At 41.0% G+C, this 26,415-nt stretch overlaps 1 protein-coding gene and 1 long non-coding RNA gene across 4 annotated transcripts in view; one reads left to right on the top strand and one right to left on the bottom strand.

Annotated features, from left to right (window-relative positions):
• Positions 1 to 15,851, top strand: part of MCCC1 (methylcrotonyl-CoA carboxylase subunit 1) — a 30,896-nt gene extending 15,045 nt beyond the window's left edge. Inside the window, exons 11-20 of one of the 2 annotated variants that reach the window (XM_026705712.2) lie at positions 787 to 970; positions 2,789 to 2,898; positions 4,307 to 4,523; positions 5,342 to 5,428; positions 5,884 to 5,933; positions 7,215 to 7,352; positions 11,544 to 11,651; positions 12,350 to 12,421; positions 14,384 to 14,517; positions 15,022 to 15,851. In XM_026705712.2, the coding sequence (XP_026561497.2) occupies positions 787 to 970; positions 2,789 to 2,898; positions 4,307 to 4,523; positions 5,342 to 5,428; positions 5,884 to 5,933; positions 7,215 to 7,352; positions 11,544 to 11,651; positions 12,350 to 12,421; positions 14,384 to 14,491 (1,074 nt within the window). In that variant the 3' untranslated portion in view covers positions 14,492 to 14,517; positions 15,022 to 15,851. Of the gene's footprint in view, positions 1 to 786; positions 971 to 2,788; positions 2,899 to 4,306; positions 4,524 to 5,341; positions 5,429 to 5,883; positions 5,934 to 7,214; positions 7,353 to 11,543; positions 11,652 to 12,349; positions 12,422 to 14,383; positions 14,518 to 14,620; positions 14,967 to 15,021 lie in introns of those variants that run through there. The other variant, XM_087933533.1, reaches the window with a different exon arrangement.
• Positions 1 to 26,415, bottom strand: part of LOC148125905 (uncharacterized) — a 35,303-nt gene that overhangs the window by 8,155 nt on the left and 733 nt on the right. The window contains exons 2-3 of one of the 2 annotated variants that reach the window (XR_015743643.1): positions 24,566 to 24,798; positions 19,222 to 19,300 (exon numbers count right to left, since the gene is read on the bottom strand). This is a non-coding gene — a long non-coding RNA (uncharacterized LOC148125905). The remainder of the gene's footprint in view (positions 1 to 19,221; positions 19,301 to 24,565; positions 24,799 to 26,415) is intronic. The other variant, XR_015743644.1, reaches the window with a different exon arrangement.

Raw genomic sequence — 26,415 nt, 5'->3', positions numbered from 1 at the left:
GGTGCTTCCCCTTGCCCCCCAAGAGGCAACTGGACTTTCTGGTTTTTCTTTAAATATGTTCTCATCCAAGAAGCTTCTTCAGCTCTGCAGCTTCTTGGGCAAGAAGTGAAATGTCTCCAAAGAAAAACCAGAGAGTTCAGTTGCCTCTTGAAAAAATGCACCTTTTGGGACAACCATGACCTGGATAACTGAGAATATCCATGAACATTTACTGCAAATTTTGCAGGTTGCAATTCCTTGATCTCATATTAGCTAAGCTTTCAGGGATGTTCCCTTCTTTATTTACTATATTGAGTATTGTTATTTTTCATGTTTTAATTGTGTTTTAATCAGTGGTGGGATTCAAACATTTTTACTACTGGTTCTTTGGGCATGGCTTGGTGGATGTGGTGTGGCTTGGTGGGCATGGCTTGGTGGGCATGGCAGGGGAAGGATACTGCAAAATACCCATTCCCTCCACATCCCACTAACCTGCTTTCCAGCTCTGTTCTCCTGTGCAGAGCAACCAAAGAAGACTCAGCCGATCAGCTGGGACTCAATGGGAGGCAGAGAAGAGATGGGGGCGGGGCCAGTCAGAGGTGGTATTTGCTGGTTCTCCGAACTACTCAAAATTTCCGCTACCGGTTCTCCAGAACTGGACAGAACCTGCTGAATACCACCTCTGGTTTTAATAGTGTTGCATGCCACCCAGAGTCGCCTGACAATGTGGTAGATGGCATATAAATTTAATAAACAAAAATAAATAAATTATTGTGCAGAGAAAATGGACAATGCTATGCTTTGCAGGTGGCTGCAGGAGAGAAGATCCCTCTGACTCAGGAAGAGATCGTCCTCAACGGACACGCATTTGAAGCTAGGATCTACGCTGAAGATCCCGACAACAATTTCATGCCAGGAGCTGGGCCTTTATTGCATTTGTCCACACCACCTGCTGACAGCTGCACCAGGATAGAAACTGGGGTAAGACAAGGTAAAATGAAACCGTCTCACTGGGATGGGCAGAAACATCATCTGGTTTTAAAAGTCCTGTTGATGGTTGTATCAGGTTGTGTTACCCTCATTTAAATCATGAGTCTCTAGCCAGATTTTCAAAGCTTAAAGAAGAATTATTAGGAGAAGACATGCTGGTGCTGCCTGGGTGTAGCCGACTCTGAGGCACATCATTCACTGTCACCCTTAACCCTGGTTTTCCCCCACCCCCTGGAGGTATCATAAGTCATATTCTCCAATGGGATACATCCATAGCCAAGAGTCATCAATCATGCTCTCCAGTTAGAATTTTGCGCGGCAGAAACTTCGGTCACCTGGAAACTATCTACGAAAACATTTATGGAATGCAGTTTCGATTTTGCAAGCTGCTGCACTGCTCCCCCTTCCCTTTCTGTTGGTGACTCTAAAAAGACCATAGAAATATTTTATGAGTTGACAGGCTGCCTTTGTTGAAACATGTCGGATAACCGATATCGTTGGTTTCCTGCTACTACTACCAACTCAAGTGTCTACGACAACTGGCCACGGCAAACTGGCCACAGGACAAGAATTACTGTAATACCAAGAAATAGTGGAACAGAATCATTAAAGAAAGGATGCCAAAGGAAGGACAAAATGAAATGTGAATGACAAAATTTAAAACATACAGTGGAACCTTTGGGTTGCGAACGCTCCTGTTCGCAACCAAATCAGGTGGCGAACAAAAAACCCACCCGGTTTTTGAATGGGATCACAATTCAAAAATCAGGTGGCAAACAAAATCAGTGTGGAAAGATTCCCCTTCTGTGCTGATTTCCCCTTCTCCGCCATTTTGTTTGTTTGTCTGCACATGCGCAGTCATGCTTTTGGTCACCACCAAATTGGATTGCAGCCAAAATCCTGGAATGGATTACAGTCGCGACTGAAGGCTCTACTGTATTTTAAAAAATATTTTAAATCATTAAATTATTCAATTGTCCCGCAGTGAGTTGGCCATGGTGTGTTGTCCCCTTCCGCCAAATCAGGTTCTCTTTTCTTCAAATGTTGAGGTTAAGTTTTATGGCTCTCCTTCCCATCAGTCCCAACAGCATCTTCTACATGCGTTTGATTTTTAAATATTTTGTAATTTTTGAGTAGAATCCCAGACCAAGTAGTTCTCAAATTACAACCACAATTGAGCCCAAATTTTCTGTTGCTAAGTGAGACAGTTGTTAAGTAAATTTTGCCTCATATGTTTTTACTTTTTTTTGCCAGAGTTTTTAAGTGAACCATCGCAGTTTTTAAGTTAGTAATATGGTTGTTAAGTGAATCTGGCTTTCCCACTGACTTTGCTTGTCAGAAGGTTGCAAAAAGCATTCACATGACTCCTGGGATATTGCAACTGTCATAAATATGAATCAGTTGTTAAGGGTCTGAATTTTGTTCATGTGATTGTCCAATGGTCGTAGGTGTGAAAAAAAGTCATGAATCATTTTTTTGTCACTGTCACTAAATGAACTGTTACAATTCAAGGGCTACCTATTGTGCTTCTGTAGGGTGAAAGTACTTCATTGCTAACCTAGATTGATTCTTTCTAGTGACAACCTTACAGTTGATATTGTTAATCTAGAATAGTTTCTAGAGTTGTTCTTTCAAGCTGCAGGACATTCATATTGAATTGTGAATAGCTTGCTAGAAAAAATGTAGCTGTAAATGTCTTAAACTGTGACAACGTGGGAAATCCAGTGGCTCCTTCTGAGGGAGATGGGCGGTTCAAAAATGTGAAGTATAAACAAAAATTTATCCTGGCAAATCATTTTTTCATATGTTTCTATTTTAGGGGATGAGGTTTCTATACACTATGATCCGATGATTGCTAAATTAGTTGTTTGGGCAGAAGATCGCCCATCTGCTTTAAGGAAATTAAGATACTGCCTCCAACAATATAATGTAAGTGTAAAACTTTGTTAAGGGTTTAAAATGGCACGCCTGATAAAACATTTTCCAGATTTCCCCTCCCTGATGCTATCAGGCCCATAGAGATTCAGATTCCCAGAATCATCAGACAAGATACCGTATTTTTCGGAGTATAAGACACAGTTTTTCCATTCCCCAAAGTGGGTGGAAATGTCTGTGCGTCTTATACAGCGAATGTTGGCCGAAGCCCTGCCCACCTACTGGCCCCCACTCTATGGCCTCTGCCTCCCAGCAATTTGCCTCCTTACAGCAAACAGCCTGTTTCAGTTTCAGCACAGCCTGATTATCACAAGTCACTGAGTGTCGGTTGGATCGGCCTCCCAATGATCAGCTGTTTCAGGCTGCAGGGATCGCCATCACCTATTGTCGCCTCCATGCTTCTTTAGCGACCCTCCTGTGATCCACATGGTTGCAGTGGGAAATCGAGGCGGGGGGGGATAGGGCTATCTGAGGAGACGGAGAGGAGCGGCTGGCTCAGGAAGCAGAAATGCAGCGGGAATCTTGGGGGCGTCTGATATTTATTCTGAAAACAGCATATGTAGAATTGCACTGAGTTTGCAGTTGCATTGAGTTTGCAGTTGGGAACCTGATGCATAGGCATGCCACGCCCCGAAGCGGCTAGGGACTCTGCCTTCAAGGGAGCTTTCGACGGCCGATAGAAACGGCCTCGTGGTAAGGGGAGTGTGTGTGCGCGCTCGCTCCGAGGCCGCTTCTACCGGCCGATCGAAGTGGCTGGTGACTGCACAACTTCCATCGCCCGAAAGAGACTGCCCTAAAGGCAAGGGGACACAGGCAGCCACGCCACGCCCCGAAGCGGCTGGGGACTCGGCCTTCGGGGAGCACATCTCCCGCGGCCAGCTGGTCTTCATGTCTCTGCTGCGCATGCGTGGTGTGGCGCATGTGGAAGGTGGGGCTCATGCAGGGGGGACATGTGCATGCATGGGGGTGGGGCGTATTCACGGGGGGATGGGTGTATGTGCAGGGGTGGGCGCTTGTGCAAGGAATATGCACGCATGTGTGGATGTGTGTGCACATGTGTGGGGGAAGGGCCCATGCAAGAGGGGGGACGCGCACATTGCATTTTGAGCATGCGTGCACGCGCACACTTTGGGCGCTCAGTGCTGAAAAGGTTGGCCATCACTGCCCTGCAGGGTTTTGATTAGTCTCTTTCCTCCCCTTCCCCATCCTTGCAATCTGGACATTTGCTATTGTTCTTCTCTGCTACTTGCTACTCAGTATAGTGGTATGCAAGTTGAATTGATGAATTAATCCTTTGCTCTTGCATAAATTGCTGCTTATTTATTGATTCATTTGTTAGTTAGAAAAGCGCACCTGTTGCTTGATTGGCCTTTTTCTGGTGAATTTCTTCCTCCCTTAACAGATTGTTGGACTGAACACCAATGTGGATTTCTTACTGAATCTCTCAGCCCACCCAGAGTTTGAGGCTGGGAATGTTCACACTAATTTTATCCCTCAACACCACAGTGAGCTCTTCCCATCCAAACGGTCAATTTCAAAAATGACTTTGTGCCAGGCAGCTCTTGGGCTCATTCTGAAAGAGAAACTGGCGACCGATACCTTTAGACTTCAGACAGAAGGTGAGAAAGCGGCAGCTTTTTCCTGTTTTATTAGTGGAAAAGCTGCTTTACATATTACTTGCTATATCAATGTTTCTCAATTTTGGCAACTTTAAGATGTGTGGACTTCAACGCAGGCTGGGGAATTCTGGGAGTTGAAGTCAACATATCTTAAAGCTGCCACAGTTGAAAAACACTCATGTACTTTAAAAACTGTGCATCCTGCTTAACTACTTTTCATTTGATTATCTTGGGATAGCTAACCAAATGTAATCGAACATATAACCTGATAAGCATACAAATTGCATGATTTGATCTAGGTTGCTGGAATTCAGAGTCGGTTTTGGAAGCATTTGGGTCTGATTCAAAGGTGGTATTCAGCTGGTTCTGACCAGTTCTGGAGAACCAATAGTGGAAATTTTGAGTAGTTTGGAGAACCGATATATACCACCTCTGACTGGAGATTTTACAGTATCCTTCCCCTGCCACGCCCACCAAGCCATGCCCACAAAAGCAGTAATAAAAAAAATTGAATCCCACCATTGGCCTGATTCATTAATAGATGTTCTGATCCAGTGTGGATTCTCATAGACAGAGACTTTGAGCAATTTGCATAAAAGATTGTTCCCAATTTTATTGCATGGAAAATTCCAGCTTGGAACAATTGCACCCAAATATAAATTTGTACCGAGAAGCTCAAATGTCTATATAATCTTTATGTGTGCAGCGTTATGCAGAGTAATTATCCAATTGTAAGCAGGTTTCAATATTGATAGCATTATCTAATTCAGCAGAAATGTGTATTAAATACATATCTTTTTCTGTATTTAATATTCCAGATAAGTTCTCTCCATTTGCATCCAGCAGTGGCAGGAGAATAAATGTCCCCTATGTTAGAAATATAATACTCCTGGATAATGAAAAAAGTAAGTGGCTGAACAGTAAATAAATAACTGAAAATTGCTTATGAAATGATAATGAACATATCTGAACTCCATAGTTATGCAGCTGAAAAAGGCAAAAAGAGATAGAGTGATTGGGTTGATTATAGAGTAGCCTATTTTGCAACTGGCTGGGAAATTCTGGGAATTGAAGTCCGCCCATCTTAAAATTGCTGAACTTGATTATGGGTTATTGGGCTTTGTATTTAGACTTTTATTACTGTAGTATGAGTTGGGTGACTGTGTAAGTCTTCTGAATGAATGAATGAATGAATGAATAAATGAATGAGTACAAAAACCACCAAACAAAATAGAGACAGAATAGAGAGATTAATGAGCCTTTGTTTTAAAGTTTATGTGTTGGTTAACTATATGCCTAGTGTTGGATTTACAATGTTCCCTAACTCTTGAGTTAATTTAAACCTTTATTTTTACAACAGATGTGAATATTGCTGTGCAGTATAATCATGATGGATCTTATGACATGCAGGTGAACCTCTTCATAATAATGTATTAAACAACTTCAGAGTGTTTGCAGCGTGACTGCTATTATGAGATAACCCAGGAGCAAAACATAGCACACAGAGACTCAGACAGTTAACAGTGCTGGGTTATATTATATGCAGACCATTATATACAGAAATATACACGGTAGGCAAAATACCTTACCAGCAAGTAATTTTCTTAACTCTACACATGGAGAACTCTGCAATGAATACCAGACACAGGGAGAGAGGACAGGCCCTCTAATGGCTGCCTTTATATAAACACCTCTTAAAGGGATAGAACCCAACCCCAGTCTTAAAGGGAAATCCCCAGGCTATGCTGATTCATTCTTATTGCATCAGTCTATATTGCATAAGCTTCACTGCTGTTTGGCTCTTAAATACCAAGACCTTAACATTCAGGTTTTGTGTTGTTCAGCCCATTCACTCTAGTGTGTAAAAAATGCAATGGCACATATTTATTGGACACAGTCTCATTTCTGGACAGAAGAGGGAAAAACAGTTGGGTGACTGTGAAATAGTATTACTATTTTGTGCTGTTTTATTGAGTGTCCTTATTGATTAATTTAGGTCCAACTTGCTTGCAGAGAAAAACGAGAATGCAGGCAAAAAAAGGCTCTTTTTTGGTTTTCCAGAGTCTTTCCCACATGACTTATCCAGAATTTATTTTACTTTTTTATTCTGTCCTGCCCTTTTCTGAAACCTTTTCACCTCTCCAACTGCACATTTCTTTTGAGTGAAAAAACTTTACGTTGAGTCCAAATATGCTAATTTCCAATAATAATTGTATGAAGAGAGAAACATTTCTTCTGTTTTAATTTATAAAGCTTAGCTTGTTCTTTTTTTAATACATCACTGTTTGTTTCTCAAAGGTAATTTTGTACAGATTTTTGGAAAGGCTAATCTTCTGAAGTGCATTAGAAAATTTATGACATAGTTTGAACAGATGGGTATGTTTTTAAGGTAGAATGTTGATTGATTGGATTGGAGTGGCCAAGATACATTAAAAATAAATTAAGTGGGATTCTCCTACATAGTATAAACTATTTTTGATATTTCCTTGTTTTAGAGGGGAAAAGGGGGAAGAGAAAACAAGACTTGAGAAGCTTCTGGTTTCTAAGGAACAAACATTTTTGTTCTTGTTTTTGTTCTTTTTAGTTTTTTTTCCTTGAAAACATTCCTTAAAAAGCAGTATGATTTTTCCTCTGTCAGGCTGAGTGATTTTCCTCAGGAATGGTACATAACCCCTTGTAAATTTATTTCAGATAGAAGATCAGTTTTTCCACGTTTCTGGTTGCCTCTCAAGGGAAGACGACATAGAATATATAAGATGTTCAGTGAATGGAGTTGTATACCAGTCCAAATTAGTAGTTCTGGACACTGCCATTTACCTCTTCTCGTCGGTAATGTGTTTTGTGTTATTTGTGCGGGGAATGAAATTCACATTTTAAAAAACCAGCGTTGATTTCTAATCTATTATTTCTGTCAATATCAGAGGTAGGGAATCTCTGGCTCTGGCTATCATGCAGATCCTTGTCAAAAAGATCAGGACCAAGTGTTAACTTGCAGTCCAGAAGCTATGTCTATACGCAAGAATCTAGTCAACTTAATGGTCAGCATTAAATTGGCGCTAGATAATAGTTAACGGAATTGAAGGGAGACCTGGACTTTGATGGCTTCTGGCAACGCAATGACTCTAAGCTGATGACACCCTTAACTCCGCCCTTCCCAGGTCACCTAAAATCTCAGCTCCAAACTTCAATGGCAAATATTTTAATATTAATTTTTCTATATTCATTTACCTATTGGCTAATATCCTTGACTTACAGCAGTTCGTTTAGTGACGGTTCAAAGTTGCAACGTCACTGAAAAAAATAACTTATGATCATCTTTCACACATAAGACTGTTGCAGCATCCCCGCTGTCAGGATTCCAACAGTTACAATTAAATCATGAGTCTCAAGCCAAATTTCCAAAACTTCAAAGGATTTATTGGGAGTTAAACATGTCCGGCACTGCCTGGGTGTAGCTGACTCTGAGACACATCATTCATTGTCATCTTTGACCCTTCCCCCCCACCCCCTGGGTGTATTATAATTCATATTCTTCAGTGAGACACATCCATAGCCAAGAGTCATCAATCATGTTCTCCAGTTTGATTTTTGCATGGCAGAAACTTCAGTCACCTAGTTACTATCTCTGAAAAACTATGGAATGCACTTTCGATTTCCAAGCTGCCTCACTGCTCTTTTCAAACCCCCTTCCCCCCCCTTTCTTTCTCTTGGCAACTCTAAAAAGACCATAGAAATATTTTATGAGGTGACACCCATGATCATATCAGTGGTGGGATTCAAAAGTTTTTACTGCCGGTTCTGTGGGTGTGGCTTGGTGGGTGTGGCATGGCTTAGTGGGTGTGGCTTGGTGGACAGGGCAGGAGAAGGATACTGTAAAATCTCCATTCCCTCCCCACTCCTTGGGGAAGGTTACCACCGGTTCTCTGAACTACTCAAAATTTCTGCTACCGGTTCTCCAGAACTGGTCAGAACCTGCTGAAAACCACCTCTGGGTCATATGATCAAAATTCAGATGTTTGGCAATTGATTCATATTTAAGATAGTTGCCATGTCCCAGTGGGGTTATGTGATCATCTTTTGAGACCTCCTTACCAGCAAACTCAATGGCCAGGCCAGATTCACTTAATGACTGTGTTACTAAGTTAACAACTACAGTGATTCACTTAGCAACCGTGGCAAGAAAGATGGGGCAAAATTAGCTTAACAACTGTCTCATGAAGCAATGGAAATTTTGGCCTCAATAGTCATAAATCTAGGACTATCTGTACCCAGAGCCCATCTTTGAAAGAGATGGGAGGTTTAAAAATATGAATTATAAATAAATAATAAATAAATGTAAAAAAAAACAGCAAAATTTAAAGTTTTTCCACATCTTCTTTCTGCATTATTTCCAAAATACTTGTCAAATTAGGGTGGCTTATAGGTCATTTTCAACTCCAGGGATTCTCTTGTCAGAATTCGGCTGTAAAAGTCAATTTAGATGGATAAATGTCTTTTTTTAGTTGAATTAAACTGTAAAATAAGTGCATTCAGCCTTGGAAGGCTTAGGGTACTTACTTTGTTTAAATAGTCCCAAGCTACCTCTTTTTGTAAACGAGCCAAAAATCTAATCTCTGGCTGTACTGTTGAAATAACTTCCACATTTCCTGCAACTTTTAGGAAACTGAATATAAGACCATCCAAACTGCCACCTGCTCACCTCTCGTTCTCCTTCCATTCATTGTTGCCACAACTTGCAGATCGATCTGCCAAAGCAGGATTGGAAATAAGTTATTCTGAAGTTACCATGATGCCTGAGGAGTTTTTAAATTATAGGTAGTCCTCAATCTATGGCTGCAATGGACGGCCACAACATTTCTGTCGTTAAGTGAGACATTTGTTAACTGAGTTTTGACCCATTTTATGACCTTTCTTGTAAATTGTTAAGCTTATAACACGGTTGTTAAGTGAATCTGGCTTCCCCATTGATTCTGCTGGTCAGAAAGTTAGCAAAGGGGACCATGAGATCCTGAGACACTGCAGCCATCATAAATGCATGCTAGTTGACAAGCGTCCGAATTTTGATCATGGGACCATTGGGATACTGCAACAGTCATAAGTGTGAGGAACTATTTTCAGTGCCATTGCAACTTTGAATGGTTGTAAGTCAAGGATTACCTGCATATAATATCAGCTTCTTTAGTTAAATGAATAAAAAGAATGTGTTGAGGTAATTCCCAGTTAGGAGAATGAGCGTATACAGGGAGACCTATTTGAGAGTAGTGTTTGAATAATACACATACAGCACACAGATACACTGTACAGTAAATGTAGGTTTTTACTTCCAGAAAGATTTAAGCAAAGTTCAAAAACAAGCAGTCCAAAAGTCATTCACAGGTAAATCAGTCAGTTTTTTTCAATCCAGGGATAATCCAACTATCAAAGTCCAGTGTCACAAAACAGTTCAGTATCACACTTACATCAAATCCAGTAATATCAGTCAGTTAGAAGAAATGGAGGAACGGCAATACTTTCCAACAGAAGGAAACAGAGATACACTCACACTCTCTTCTGAGACTAAGGCTAAAACAACCCAGGTTTCTGGCTCCATCTTAGGGCCATTTGAGAAACCACACCCAACTACAGTTTTGCATTTTCTTAAAGATACAGTTTTAAAATGTTTATCCTGGTTTATATATTGTCCAACCCAAATACCTGTTAGGTGACTTATATTCCTAACAGAATGGGACAATGATTTTAGAATGCAATTGAAGGACAGTGGCTACTATTTTTATCTTAAGTGTCCAGTTAAAATATTGTGAGATTTTTTTTTTAATAGTTTGTGGAATTATTTAGTCTTTAAATACCTGTGTTTCCCCGAAAATAAGACCCTGTTCTATATTGTTTTTGGCACCAAAAAAGGTACCAGGTGTTATGTATGGGATGGGGGGGGTTCTCCATTGACTCACCTCACTTGCGCCCATCGTTCCCGGCCTCTTTTTCACTTCAGGAACTTCTTCTGCGCCCGGCAAGGAGCTCTCTTATCAGCTGCAGAGGCCTTTAGGAAAGCCTTGCCAGCTGCAGAAGAAATAGGCCGGCAAGACAGGTGTCGGGGTGTGCAAGGCCAGTGTTGTGGTCTGATGGCAGCCTGGGGAGATGGCAGCAGAGTCAGACAGTGGGGAGGAACATGGGCCAGTCCGGGAGTCTGGGAACAACTTGGATGAGGGTCCTGCGTCAGATACAGAGATGGGGCCAGGGCAATCTGGGACTTACGTGCTGACTCCGGAGCCTCCAGAATCTGACAGCAGCAAGGCAGAGGAACAAGGGGAGCCTGTTCCCAGTGCGCATGTGCACAGAGCTGCCAGAAGGCAAGAACAGTTAAGACAAAAGGGGTGATTCAGGAGTAAGGCTTGGAGGTGATTGGTCCCTCCCATAAGACATCAAGGAGGAGCAAAGGGACAGGATCCTTTGCATGAAGCAACTTTGTTTGCTCTGTTCGGATTAAACTTTGAAGCTCTGTGTGGACTTTGTATTCTGTTTGGCTTTTTACAGTTAATTTGGCACTTTAGTTGTTGGCAGCAATTCAAAGGAGATAAAGGTGGGTGCTTATCTCGAGAGACTACTTGGGACTCATTACGGGCTGGGAATGAACATAATTCCCAGCATTGAAAGAAAAAGAGAGTTGTTTGCTTGCGTGTGCTTAATTTGCATGTACGTGTGCTTAATTGCGTGTGCTAAATTACGGGTGCTTAATTACGGTCTCAGAAATCCTTGGTCGGAACAGCCTGGCTACAACTGTCCAAAGGTAAATAGTAGGGCAGCTCCACCACTGCTATATTAATTTTTACCCATGCACTCTAGACTAGATGGGGTCTTAATTAGGGCTTATTTGGGGCAGGGGGGGGGGTAACGGCTTATATTGGCCGCACTTGTAAAAATCAAGCCAGGAATTACTTTTGAGGTAGGTCGTATTTTCAGGGAAACACGGTAGTTGTAACATGTAGAATTTGATTGTAAAATGGTTGATTTTGTTTTCTTTAGGAAAGTCATGAGCAGATTGATCTTCCGGTGCCAAAATATTTAACTAGCACAAGTTCAGGAGGAGGTCACAGTGGGGCTGTAGCTCCCATGACAGGGACAGTGGACAAGGTAATTCTGAACCTTTATGAAACTTTCGTTAATGTACATTTTTAAAAAATTGGTTATGGAAGACATGAGACTGATTCAAAAAGGCTAGTATATCACGACTTATTTTCAGGCTGCTTACCATTTCTCACTTCACTACCTGGGTAGTTTCCAGATGTGTAGAGTTTAATTCCCAGAATTCCCCAGGACAAGATGGCCACTGCGGAGACTTCTGGGAGTTGAAGTCCACTCATCTGTAAAAGGCTCATATCGGGAAACACTGCATTGAGTTTGTGGTTTCTTTCGGCGTTTGATATGCTCTTGACATTCATTTAAGCCTGTGTTTTGTTTTCTGAATTGTAATTATGGTTTTTAATTTGATTTTAAAGGGGGTTGTGTTTTACTGAGTTTTGAATTTCTTTCTGTTTGTTATAATGATGTGAGCTGCTCAGAATCCCAAATGGGACATGGGCGACTATACAAATTGAATGAAGGAATATATATATTTGAGTTGACAACTGAACAGGCATTATCTTTAAAAATCCTGCTGGAAAAAAATAGCTCCAGAAATAAGAGCAGCAGGTTCCATTCTTCAGCTTTGCCCAGAGAACCATTTTGTTTTCTTTTGCTATCTGTGAGTCTACAGGAAATACAATCCTAATGATGCTCATAGCGGAGAAATAGGACATGATACTCAGTTCTCACTTGTTTTTATTTTTTAGGTGTTTGTGAAACCTGGAGACAAAGTTCAAGTTGGAGACTCCCTTGTGGTGATGACAGCTATGAAAATGGAGGTATCTTTAGAAAAACTGTTTTTGTTAGTCCTCGACTTAACAACGGTTTGTTTAGTCCCTGTTCAAAGTTACAACGGCATTGAAAACAAGTGACTTACGACCATTGCAACGTCCCTGTGGTCACGTGAACAAAATTCAGGAGATTGGAAACTGACTCACACTTATGATGGTTGCAGGGTCCTGTGGTCCCCTTTTGTGACCTTCGGACAAGCAAAGTCAGTGTGGAAGTCAGATTCACTTAATAACCATGTCACTTATGACTGCAGTGGTTCACCTAAGAACTGTGTCAAGAAAATGGGGCAAAATCCATTTAACAAATGTCTCATTTAACAACAGAAATTTTGGGCTCAATTGTGGTCATAAGTCAAGCACTCCCTGTAATGTCTTGATTGCAAGAGTTTTCCAGATGTAACATTAACTGGAATGGAATAAATGGAATGGAATATTCCATTACAGATCCATAAAGGATGATCCTTCAAAATATACTACTGTCTCTGTAGGTTGGAGTAAAGTTCCATTATACCAGTGTTTCCCACAATGGCTAATTTTAATCGTGTGTGTAGTTCAACTCCCAGAATACTCCAGCCAGCAATGGTGGCTGAGATATTCTGGGAGTTGAAGTCCACACATCGTAAAATAGCCAGGGTTGGAAAACACTGCATTATATCAAGCCAGGACAGTCAGTGGAAGGGAATTAGGCCAGCTGCAATCCAAAGTAAGCAGGGCATGAATTCTCTGTGAGATTTCCAAAGTCAGGTCCTTCGTTGGCATTGGAGCGATAATCTCTATAGAGTTACCACCGTACTTGAGCCTGGCAGTTTTGCTGGTAAGTCATGAGGGTCATCAGATAGGTGGCCACGTGACCAGACCCCATTTTGCAACTTCTTTTTGCAGTGGTCATTAAGTAAATGTGGCGGTCCTTAAATGAATGCCGCAGTGGTTAGAATAGAATAAAGAGTTGGAAGGGACCTTGGAGGTCTTCTAGTCCAACCCCCCCTGCTTAGGCAGGAAATGTGTTAAGCAAACCCATTGTTCCCTACAGGCTGGTTTTTGTCAGAACCAGAAGTAAATGCTGGTTTCTGGCAAAACCCATTGTAAATCATGGTCATATGGCTGTGTGATAAATGACTCGTGTGATTGCATGATACATGACTGCAGGGGACACCCGGCCTTGGAAGTTTGAAACTGGTTTATAAGTAACTTTGGGGGGGTCCATTTTAACTTTGAATGGTCGAGGAATCCCTGCAGATGAGTGTTTCTTAACCTCACCAACTTTAAGATGTGTGGGATTCTGGGAGTTGAAATCCACGCATCTTAAAGTGGCTGAAGTGGAGAAACTCTGCCATAGATGATGTTTCAGGGTGCATTATGACAGCAGCCTTACAAAGCATGCTTTCATTTAAAATTGAAACCTCTCTTGAAATCTTCACATTTTTATTGGAGGAGGCAGTCAACAGTTTAGGACAGGGAAGTTCTTGGGTTGGATGCTGAAGTCATTTCAAATTCAGGATTAAGATGTCAACCTATTTTCCAAAGCACCAGAAGGAAAGATAAGAAACAATGGATGGAAACTAATCAGTGAGAAAAACAGTGAGAAAAATTAATCAGTGGAACAGCAGGAAGGACTGGACGGCCATTTATCTGAACTGGTTTAGGGCAGGGCTGTTAAACTTGCAGCCCACGGGCTGGATGCGTCACATACTGGCCGTGCCCAGGCCCGGTTTAGCGAAGGGGAAAAATAACATCATGGTACGTCATGCGATGATGCCGTGACGACATGAGTTTGACACCCCTGGTATGGATGCTTGAGCCGGCGGGGTTGGACTAGAAGATCTCCAACTCTCTTCTGACATGTATATCATGTGTGCCTTCGCAACTGTGGACTAAAGTGTGCATCTAGTTTGTATGACATTGTTTTCGGTTTGAACTCGGGACTGATGTAATGTATCTTTTCACCTGCAGCATACCATCCGGGCTCCCAAGGCAGGGATAATAAAGAAAGTCCTTTATCAGGAGGGTTCACAGGTCAACAGACATGCTCCTCTGGTTGAGTTAGCAGAGGAAGACTGATCCAGGATCATCCCCAGCGGCTGGAGGTAAATGCATTTTGCATCTCAGTTGTTCCTTTTTCCCCGTTTCTCAAGAATCCATGTTTATTTCTTATTTACTGAGTAGATTATCAGTGCGTCTTTTGTACAGGTAGTCCTTGACTTACGACCACAGTTGAGCTCAAAATTTCCATTGCTAAGCAAGACAGTTGTTAAGTGAGTTTTGCCCTGTCTTATGACCTTTCTGGTTAAGTTAATAAGAGTTAACTGAAACTGGCTTCCCCGTTGACTTTGCTTGTCAGAAGGTCGCAAAAGCGGATCATGTGACTCGAGGACATTGCAACCGTCATAAATATGAGCCAGTTGTCAATCATATGAATTTTGATCACATGACCATGGAGGTGCTGCAACGGTCGTTTGAAAAATGGTCGTAAGTCACTTTTTCAGTGCCATTGTAACATTGAAGGGTCATTAAATAAAACATTAGAAGTTGAGGACGACCTGTATATATATTTTTTGTATTCTTCTGATGTTTTCCTATCACAATTTCAGGAAGAACTGCCTCCAAATTATTTGCTCACAAGAATGAAAGAGAAGAGTCCAAGGATTGGTTTAGCTATGCTCAGCCATGCTTGATGATCCTCAGCGTTTAAAATGATCCTTTCTTATTGCTGGATTTCTTAGCAGTTGATTACTCTCCATGAAAGCAAAAAATGGTCCCTGATGAAAAATATTTTGTATCTCCACTTGAGATGCTGTCTGTTACAACAGAAAATTGTGATGCCTATATGGGGAGTCCAGAGATCTTCCTCCAATCTTACCAATATGCCTTTTTGAGAATTGGACTTGAAAAGTTTGTGATTATATTTTCATTTAAGCCAGCAATGTAATCTGATAGTCCTGGACGAGGCAAGCTCTCAGATTTCCATTGGCGTAATAATAGCTTGACCCAGGACAGTCAGTGGGGATGCAGGACTGGGTCCACTAAAGAACAGAAGATAATGAAGTAATGCACCTTTCCAGAATCTGTACTCATTTGAGGGATCAATGATAGCCAGAAACTTACTAGAAAAAAACACTGTACAAAGACTTTTTCCTCCATGTGTTGTCTCTTTGGAAAACAGCTGCAATGACCATTTACAGCTTCAAAGGCCAGATTCAATTGCTGCATTGTTTTAAAACATTTTGAAAGCTGTGGTTGGGAATGAAAAATTGGGATTTGTAATTTAAAACAGGGAAGGTTCGTTCTGATCTCTCTTTGCCCCAGGTTTGATTATCTGATTATGGAATTTCTAATACAAGATCTCTTACGTTTTATACAGTACATTTAAAAGGTTAATTAATATGTGGTTAATAATACAGCTCTGCAAGTATTTTTCCTATATTTTCATCTCTTATTGTGATTTGTAGAATTCTTGAGTGGAAATAAGAATTTGCACATGAGTTCCTGCAATTTAGATTGGATGCATATTTGAAGGTGAAAGCCAGTTTTCCGATAATTTCAACAGTTTGAACAAATAGATGAAGTTAGGTTTGAGAGCAATTCTGTGGGAAAAGATGACTGTTGAATTTAGAGGCACATTGACCTGTGCTTGATCTGTTTTCTTTTCCCCTCCTAAAGCACTAATTGCAATTTAACCAGTTCTATGACTTAGATTAATAAACTTCCCAACCAGCTTGTGCTGCTAGAGGAAACTGACCAGACCCTAATCAGTTTCTTACAAAAGGCTTGCTTTTGTCTCCTCTAAGCACAACCAATGCTTCCCATTCCTTTTGAGGTATGTTCCCCATTGCCTACTTACTCTCTTTTAATCCCTTTCTCTCCAATGGATGTATATTCAAATTACAATTCTCTTCTTGTGAATGATCAGAGCTTTCATGATCACATGGTCACGTGCATTCCAAAGGGCAGGAGAGTAGAAAAAGGGGACTGTAACATTTGCCCTTTTACCTAGCTATCTTGTGAGTTGAGTTCCCGGAAACCTTCCCCACCATTTGGGTTCCCAGGTCTCTTTGGGGATGTATCTTTCTGATGCTGTAAAACAAAGCAAAGCTGAAGTAAAACCCTAGGCCTGTGAGGGCGAACCTATGGCACATGTGCCACAGGTGGCACGCAGAGCTATTTGTGCAGGCAGCGAGCCCCAGCCAAACTTACCTCACTGGGCATGCCACACTCCTCCCAGCTGATTTTTGGCCCGTTTGAGGCCTTTTTCGGCCTCCCAGAAGCTCAAGGGAAGCCTCTTCAGCCTTTGGAGGCCAAAAAACAGGCCCGTTTCGTCACTTCCTGTATTTCTGGAAATACTGGAAGTGACTAAACAGGCCCATTTTTTGGCCTCCAAAGGCTGCAGAGGCTTCCCTCGGGCTTCTGGGAGGCCGAACAGGCCTCAAACGGGGTGAAAATCAGTTGGGAGGGTGTGTGCATGCCCAGTGCAGGTAAGGGGGTGGCAGGGGGGAGATCGTGCATGCATATTCAGGGGGTGTGAGGGGGCCGTGCACACTGACTTCTGGGTGTTGGCATGCCCCGAGCATGTGTGTAATTTTCTGTACAGCCCAAAAGGTTGGCCACCACTGCCCTAGGCATTGTCACGTTTATGTGATTTTTCACTAGCAACTGCTTCGCTCAATGATCGGGTCATCAGAACCAAATGTTGCTAAATGTGGACTGCCTGTATATGCATCATATGGAACATATACTTGCTCAGTAAGGAACTATCCACCAAGGGAAGAATATGAAATAGATGGGTAAAAAAATAATGAGCTGCCTCTATATTCGACTCGACTTCAAATCCACAGACTGAAAGAAAAGATGTTAATCAAAGCACTCACTGATTCTTTCCAAACTCCTGGCTATTTGCGCAACTTGCCCTATGAATTTTAATGACATTTAAATTTAGGCAACCTAGTTTCAGCAGTAATATTTGTTTGTCCATGGATGTTTTCCAGGAAGTCTTGACCATGTTTTGGAGACGAGTGGATCATGCTTCTCTTCCACAAAGGCTCATCATGTTTACTACTGATGTAAAGCATTCATATCCTACAAATTAGCCTCAAAGCTGGAAGAGTTATTCACATTATGATAAAAACCAAGACTGTTTCTGATCTGAAGCATACAAAATAAGTCAGTTAATGTAACTTCCAAAATTATAAAATGGAAGAATACATTTGCATACATAATATAGGCTCCTTAGCTCCTCCTCCTGCTCCTCTCTGACTTTTATGTTTATAGGCAAGAAATAAAGGATGAAAACTAATTGAGAGATCCAATCTAGAACTAAGGAGAAATTTGCTGACAGGATAATTAATTAGCAAAATGGCTTGCCTTCCAGAATTTTTGGGTGGCTCCATCACTGGAGTTTTTGAGATCAGACTGCCATTTGTCCAGAATGGTGTAAGGTGTCCATGTTTGAGGACGGGGTTGGACTAGAAGACCTCCAAGGTCCCTTCAATTCTGTTATTTTTCTTGAGCCAAGCAGCTGAGTTCCAAGCAAGATGTCCACCCATTATTTTTATTTTAATCCTTTCACTTACAGATATAATTGATAAATATTCAGAGAGAGACTGTCTTGAAAATAAAAATGATGGTAATTTATTTTGTTGTGTGTGGGTATGTGTAAATACACAAGTACACGGACATACATACCCTTTGGAAAAGTGACCAATAAGCTAAATGGAGTCAGGGCTGTTACTTCGAATAAAGAGTGTTGTTGTTGAAACATTTTTTTTTTAGAAAGGAAAGTTGTGAGATTGATCCTTGGTGATTTCAAGGAGAGACTGATATTAACTTTTTTTTATAAAATGTGGAATTAATTTGCCTTTTTAAGGATTTCCCCCTCCCCGCCAATTTTCCAGTCTAGTACTTTGGGTAATTCATGTCAGTTTCCCCTCAGTTCTAACCAGGTTTAACCCCACTTAACATTATTCAGGATTAGCCAAGGTTATTGGATACTCAAGAGACTCTTCTGAAGAAACTGGGGATCGTAAGAAATAAATATAGTACAGAAAAACAAAAACAGCTCCCAGAAATCTGTTTCAGGAAGCGATGAGAATAATTAGGCAGCCGTGCCCAGAGGCAGCCAAGAGGATTACAACTTGGGAGCACAAATGGGATGAAATTACGGATGTGTGACCTCAACCCATGATTTGTAGCTTTCTGACATGTGTGTGTGTCACACATTTCCCTGGTATTTAAAAACAGCTGAGAAGGAAATGGGAAAAGACTCTACCCACTTACATTTCAAACAACACGAGAGATAAAAATACAAAATACGAAATACACAATCTAAAACATCGTTATGTCTATAGATTACAGATATAATTCTTTTTCATTTGTCAAAGCCAGGAAATCGGCAAAACTTTCTTTACAGGCTGGTTTTGACACTCTTGAGACTACCTGTTTGTTTTTCAGCCCCACAATCGCAATTTGGTGATATTTCCCCCACTGATGGGAGGAGAGGAGAAGTGCACATGGAAGAGGGCGTTTCCATACCCAGGCTTTTCCAAACGCAAACAAACATATCCATCACGCTAATCCTTTTCAGAGTAAGAAAAATTAGGCAAAGTAGAGAAAACATACAGAGGTAAAAGAGCACAACTAAACCTGGCTTGTATCAATGCTGTTCACTATACTGTTCCACGGGTTTTCTGTTCTTGTAAAATGCCGTATCCATAGAGAATCTCATTTATAGATAGCTCTCAGCTGAGAACTCTTTAATGACATCCTGAAGCTACGATACCCTTGGAAAAGTGACTTACCACACCGGTTCTTGAAGTTAACAACCATCACTACCCCTAGGCACGTGATCACAATTCAGGTGCTTGGCAACCAGCTCACCTATAGAATAGAATAGAATAGAATAGAATTCTTTATGGTTTGAAAAAGGTTTGAAAAGGTCCATTGGTTTGGAAAGGTAATAAGCCGGTCTCCAGCATGAACAGGGGGTTGGATTAGGAGATCTCTAACCTCCCTTCCAATTCTGTTATTCAAAATTGGTTTGGGATTCGATTGCTTGGCATCAGAGGTTTCCAGGGGAGCGACAGTAAAAAAACAAACGCCAAAATGGCAGCCCTGAGCATGTGATCAAAGCCCCGCCCCTTAATGTTATGACACATGCAAAAAAGGGCGGAGCTGTGATCATGATGGCAGCTGTCCTCTTGACTTTTGTTGTCTTTTATTGACATTCTGCATAGTAGACAGGATGTTTTCCCAACAGGAAAAAGGAAGAAAGGAAGAAGCGCTTTGACGGCTAGCAATAATTGAGTGGATTCTGCTAGAGCGGAAGAGAAAAAGATTAAAGCCTTTGAGTTTTCGTTCCTTTCTTGTCTGCCCAAAGGGGTTTTTTTTGGACCATCAGTTAATTTTATGCACTAAAGTGCTTATTTAACTTCTCATAGTTGTAGATGACCAGACTGAGCCCAAGGGAGGGATCAAACACGTCATCATGTCATGAGATTTTAACTCCAGCACACCTTGAATTCCTTTCTATTAACTCCTGCTGATTTCCCTTGAATGTTAGTAGTTCAGATTCTTGTAGAGAGCTCAAGCTTACAATTAATCCTTATACACATTTGAACTGTCTGGATCTCCTGATTTTCCTAGTGCTTGACAGTAAGTTTCTGCCCTATCTGCCAATGTATATACTCATGTCAGAATCAGAAGGTATCTTCAAATAGATCGTGCTGCATTGACTACGTCTTTGTGATATTCTTAGGATAGATAGAATTCTTTATTGGCCAAGTGTGATTGGACACACAAGGAGTTTGTCTTGGTATAATAATCTCAGTATACATAAAAGAAAAGATACATTCGTTAAGAATCAAGAATCATAATGTACAACACTTAATGATAGTCATAGGGTACAATCAGCTGAGTTGTTGATTAATAAAACTTTCCAGAACCTGCCTGTGCTCTTCAATTTCTGGGGTCGGCAGAAACTTTTTTTTGACCCAAGATTTTATCACTTGAATTGGCATCCTTCAGTCTCAAGAGACTATGATATTGTGCTATGAAACCTGCCACTTCCCTGTTGTTTCAATGCTGCATGCAAATCTGGAGTGTCGTCTCCAGAGCACGAGGCCTGGTCATTTAACATGGAGGATAAACTGTTACCCAAGCAGCAGATCCCTCCCTTTGCACATCCCTGAAATAGTTTAATGGAATGGCAGAGCTGATATGGTTAGTTCTAGCTGCAAGAGTTACCAGAATGTGATTGGACACAGTCACAAACTGCTTCTGGGACTCCGGCTCTGGATTTTGCCTCAAGGTTGACTCCTGTGGCCTTTTCCAATGACAGATATAGCCACAAGGCAGTGGAGGTTTGAAATCAAGAGTTTCCCTTCTTCTAGAAGATGGTTCTACTGTTTTATCTGCCGTTGGGGCGTAAAGCCCTCTTCTGCCTTCAAAACTGTTGACCATCTTCTCCTATAACCTGGAAAGGGCGAGGTGCTACCAGCCAGGCCAGCTGGACCAAGGTTTTTTAAGGAGGTATTACTCCTTTTTTTTTGACCCAAGATTTTATCACTAGTGTCGGACAAAAAAAGGAACAAGAGTTGAACAAAAGAGTGAAGGCACACAATGTTTTCAGCGCGATGCTGAATTAGATTCCTAATTCTGTTTGGGGAGCCTAAGGGTTAAAAACAAGAGCAAACACAGGTGGTCCTTACTTAACAACCACTTGTTCAGCAACTGTAACACTGACAACCTAATTCCTGGTCCTTGTGGTTGCAGCTGGTGAAGCATCAACCACAATCTGCAACCACATGATGATGATGATGATTAGGTTTATGGCAGCCAGTTTGCAATTCCAGTGCTTGTTAGGAGAATCCCGTGCAGTCATTATGATCCTCACTTGTGACCTTCACGGCTAGCTTCCCACAAGCAATTAATGGGGAAGCTGGCAGGAGGCTGCAAGTGGAGATCATGGGACATTGCATCTAACAGCAGTGGGGTTGCATCAAACAACCACAACTGGAACTGCTGCAACTCCCCACCGTAAGTCAGTGCAGTCACGTGACATTGTGCTTTACAACCGTGTTGCTTAGCGATGGAGTTGCTGGTTAGAATTACAGTCACTAAGTGAGGTCTACCTGTAGTAGAATCCCCACTCTTTGGTCATTTACTTGATTCCTTTCCATTCCTTCTTCCTTATTGAAATGTGCATCCATAAGCGCCCAAATTTCAGTCAACAATAGTGAAAACTGGAGAACCATGTTTCTGAATAGAACATTCTCCAACCTAAGGCAAGTCAGACGTGTTGGACTTAAACCAGCTTAGGACAATGAGAGTTGAAGCATAGCCAGTTTGGTAAAAGCTACACCGGGGTTGCTCCCAGAAATATCAACAACGGCCGTACTGGTTGGGGAATTATGGGGATTGAATCCCTCCATCTTGGAGGTTGCCCATATGGAAATCACTGGAATCTACCACTTCGAGGAGAATTCTTTTCTTCACTATTTGCGCGGAACAAAAGCCTGATCGGAATCTCAACACTACCATTTCATGCTTCCACCAAAGGGCTGTGTTTGTCATTGAATTTAAATCCTAGCCTTGGAGGCCAGGAGAGGAAAGGATAGAGATTATCCTAGTCTTCCTTTGCAGCCCTGAGAGACGCTGTACATTAAATGAGAGATGTATAATTATCCCAAGGCTACTAAGTCAATGAGACTGATGAGAGCATTTGCAGCTTAGTGAATGAGTGTTACACTCATCCACTAGCAGAGTGTGCCTCAGCCTTTGCACCCTTAAGATGTATAGACTTCAATTCCCAAAATTCCTCAGCCAGCATGCTCTAGCATTAACGCACTCTTTTTCTGCCCTTCCCAAACCAGCGAGGATGTATGGCTTTCCAATATATACTTCCAAGAAGAAAACAGAAAAGCAGAAGGATTGTTTAAAATGAAAGCAGGACAACTTAAAGAGTTTCACAGCAAAGAGCAATAGTCACAAACTGCAATTTTATAAAATTTGAAATCTTAAAAAGATATTTCCAGTGCAGGTCATTGCCTACCAACTCTATAAATGTTTCATTGGTAACTCAAAGTTTTCCACTTCTGCATACAAGTGGCCCTTGACTTACAAAAGGAATTTCTATCATAAGTTGTTGGAATAATAAGTCGAGTTGGACCTGGTTATATCACAATTTTTAGTGGTTCTTAAGTGAATCTAGCTCCTCCCTGGGGCATTATTTGCTGGAACTCTGCAAAAATGCTAGCAAATCACAGCTGCATAATTGCTGGACACCACAACTGGTCACAAATGCAAGCCAGTTGCCAAATGCCCGAGGTGAAATCACATGACTATGGTGTGTCTGTGTGATTCAATGGTTTTAAGTTTGAGTAGAGGTCATAAGTCACTTTTTCCAAGGTTGTCATAACTTTGAGCCACTGTTAAATAAATGGTTGTAAGTCGAGGACTATCTATCTGTATAGTGAAAAGGGAGTTATTTGTTATTGTTATGTTAGTGAACATTACAACATCTTGCCATGTGGCAAAAATATGATTTATCTTAGCATATTAAGGAAAATCTAATTGTGAAGTTACAATAAAATGTCTACTATTACAGGAATTCCTACACTTGCAACTATTCACTTAAAATAGAATTCTTTATTGGCCAAGTGTGGTTGGACACACAAGGAATTTGTCTTTGTGCAAATACTCTCAGTGTACATAAAAGAAAAGATACATTCGTCAAGAATCATAAGGTACAGGACTTGATAATAGTCACAGGGTACAATAAGCAATCAAATCATACTAAGAAACAGTCCATATAAATCACAGGGATACAGCGACAAAGTTATGGTCATACAGTCACAAATGGGAGGGGATGGGTGACAAGGAGTGATGAGAAGATTAACAGTATTAGTAGTGCAGACTTTGTAAATAGTTGAACAGTGTTGAGGGAACTATTTGTTTAGTAGAGTTACGGCTTTCGGGAAAAAACTGTCCTTGTGTCTAATTGTTTTGGTGTGCAGCGCTCTATAGTGTTGTTTTGAGGGTAGGAGTTGAAACAGTTTATGTCCGGGATGTGAGGGGTCTGTAAATATTTTCACAGCCCTCTTTTTGACTTCTGCTGTATACAGGTCCTCGATTGAAGGCAGGTGGCTAGTAATTGTTTTTTCTGCAGTCCTAATTATCCTCTGAAGTCTGTGTCTGTCCTTCTGGGTTGCAGAGCCAAACCAGACAGTTATAGAGGTGCAGATGACAAGCTCAATAATTCCTCTGTAGAACTGTATCAGCAGCTTCTTGGGCAGTTTGAGCTTTCTGAGTTGGCGCAGAAAGAACATTCTTTGTTGTACATTTTTGATGTTAGGTGTCCATTTTAGGTCTTGTGATATGATAGAACCTAGAAATTTGAAGTTCTCTACTGTTGATACTGTGTTGTCTAGTATTGTAAGAGGTGGTAGTATAGGAGGGTTTCTTCTAAAGTCTACCACCATTTCTACGGTTTTGAGTGTGTTCAGTTCCAGACTGTTTCGGTTACACCATGAGGCAATTTGTATAACCTCCTGTCTGTATGCGGATTCATCGTTGTCTCAAATGAGACCAATCACTGTTGTGTCATCTGCAAACTTCAGTATTTTAATAGATGGATCGTTTGAGATGCAGTCATTGGTATATAGGGAGAAGAAAAGTGGAGAAAGCACACAGCCCTGGGGGGTGGGGTGGGCTGTGCTAATTGTACAGGTATCAGATGTGATTCTGCTTAGCTTCACCTACTGCTGTCTGTTAGGAACATTTAGTGACAGTTCGAACTTACAACAACGAAAAAAATGACTTATGTCTGGTTTTCAGACTTACCACTGTTGAAAGCATCCCTATGGTCACATGATCACGTGATCAAAATGTGGATGCTTAGCAACTGGCTCATATTTATGACTGTTACCATGTCCTGGAGTAATGTGATCCCATTTTGTGACCTTCTGACATGCAAAAATCTACGGGGAAGCCAAATTCACTTAACAACCGTGTTACTAATTTAACAGCTAGAGTGATTCACTTAACAGGTGGCAGGAATGGTTGTAAAATGGGGCAAAACTCAACAATTGTCTCACTTAGCAACAGAAATTTGGGGTCCAATTATGTTCGTGAGTCAAGGAGTACCTGCACATATCTGCACAGAGATGTAGCTGGTATGTCTTCCTCAAACCAGGGGTCCCTATGCCGCTTCTCTCCGTAACTGGAACAGGGGGGTCTTCCTTTGAAGGCTTTCACCCACACTTTCGTTTCTGCTGGGTTTTGTTCTGAAGAAAGTAAGTGAAACAAGCTCCCAATTTTCTTCCTTTTCTTTTCTGTAGTGTCAGAACTGTAGGGCGTTTCATTACTTCAGAGTGAGCCTACTGATTTCAAAAGAAGCTTATGAGCCACTTAGTATGCAGATTAAGATTAAAGAACCAGTTTAGCAATAAAAAAGACAATGGGGAAGAAAAATAAAGGAAGTCAATGATTTCTGCCAGCAGCACACTCTACAGACATACACATATATGGATAAAATATAACAAGGCACATGAAGAACAGCCTAATATGTAGTTCTGGGTTTCCCTAGATTAGTCTTTCTTATTCTTTTTTTTCCCCTTTAACGACCCCTTCCCATTTTTAAAAGTTATGGAAGACCCCAAAAGAGTTATTCTTTGTATGGGTTGTACTGATAACTACTCTATTAAAAATTAAAACGGATGCATTTGCTGCCATGGCCACTTCTCACAATTGTTTGATGAGATTTTAATATTTCATTTTTTTCAAAATATGCTGGCAAATAATTTTGATTTTGTGGATTTCTTGGGGAAAGCTATGGATCCTGGGTCACACTTTGAGAAACACTGTCCTTGATAACCCAGTCTTTGTTCATGATATATGGTGGTTGGTTCTTCCCTGGAAGAGGTCTATGATGGAAGTGAGAACAATGAACCAATGGAACAAAAGTTGCCTTCAGAAGTTGTGGGAGCTTCGTCACTGGAAGCTTTCAAGAAGAGACTGGACTACCATCTGTCAGAAATGGTGTAAGCAGGGTATCCTGCTTGGGCAGGGTGAGTGAGGGTTGGACTAGATGACCTACAAGGTCTCTTCCAACTCTGAAGGTCAAGAACAAAGCAAAATCCATCCAGCTTGTTTCAAGGAAACCAGTGGGATGAGAAAAGGACCTTCTGCAGAAGTCTTTCCTGTATATAGGACACCGGAGCTAGAATTTTAAATAAAGACAAAAACTCCCTTAAACTGAAGGCCAGTTGGAATCACCCTCTTCAACTTACCAATGTAGTTTACTTAGTAAAAACATAGAAAATTGACAGCAGAAAAGACCTACTGGTTCCTGTAGTGGTCCATTGAGTCTGCCCTTTGAGTTTATTTGCTTTTTGTTTTCTTTTTAATTAATTATTATTTTTAAATGTTTTAATTTTTATTGTATTTTTGGGGGTCAGGTGATGGACATGTATTTTATCCTATGCAAATTTAAACTCAATGACTTAGCCTTCCATCCTTCCAAGGCTTGTAAAATGAGGACTCCAAATTGTTGGGGGGGCAAAATGTTGACTCTGTAAATCGCTTAGAGAGGGCTGTAAAACACTGCAAAGCAGTATATAAGTCTAAGTGCTATTGCTATTGACTTAAGTTACCTTTGCTGGCAGTTTATTTTATGTTATTTTTATTTATTTATTTTTTATTTGTCAATTGCTTACAAGATAATAGGTATAAGTAAAAACATAGTTATGAATACATGAATACATATAATAAAAATAAAAATAAAAGAAGCAATAGGACAGGGATGGTAGGCATGTTGGTGCGCTTATGCACACCCCCTATAAACCTCTTAGGAAAGGGGTGAGATCAATAGTAGACAGTCTAAGGTTCAAGTTTTTGGGGTTTGGGGAAGAAACCACAGAGTCAGGTAGTGTTCCAGACATTGACCCCTCTATTGCTGAAGTCGTATTTCCTGCAATCAAGTTTGGTGTAGTTAA

This window comes from Pseudonaja textilis, chromosome 4 (genome assembly GCF_049901715.1).
Source record: "Pseudonaja textilis isolate UNSWEBS1 chromosome 4, rPseTex1.2, whole genome shotgun sequence".
Classification (NCBI taxonomy): domain Eukaryota; kingdom Metazoa; phylum Chordata; class Lepidosauria; order Squamata; family Elapidae; genus Pseudonaja; species Pseudonaja textilis.
Note: the sequence above shows the minus strand (reverse complement) of the source record. Positions and strands in the feature narration are given on the sequence as shown.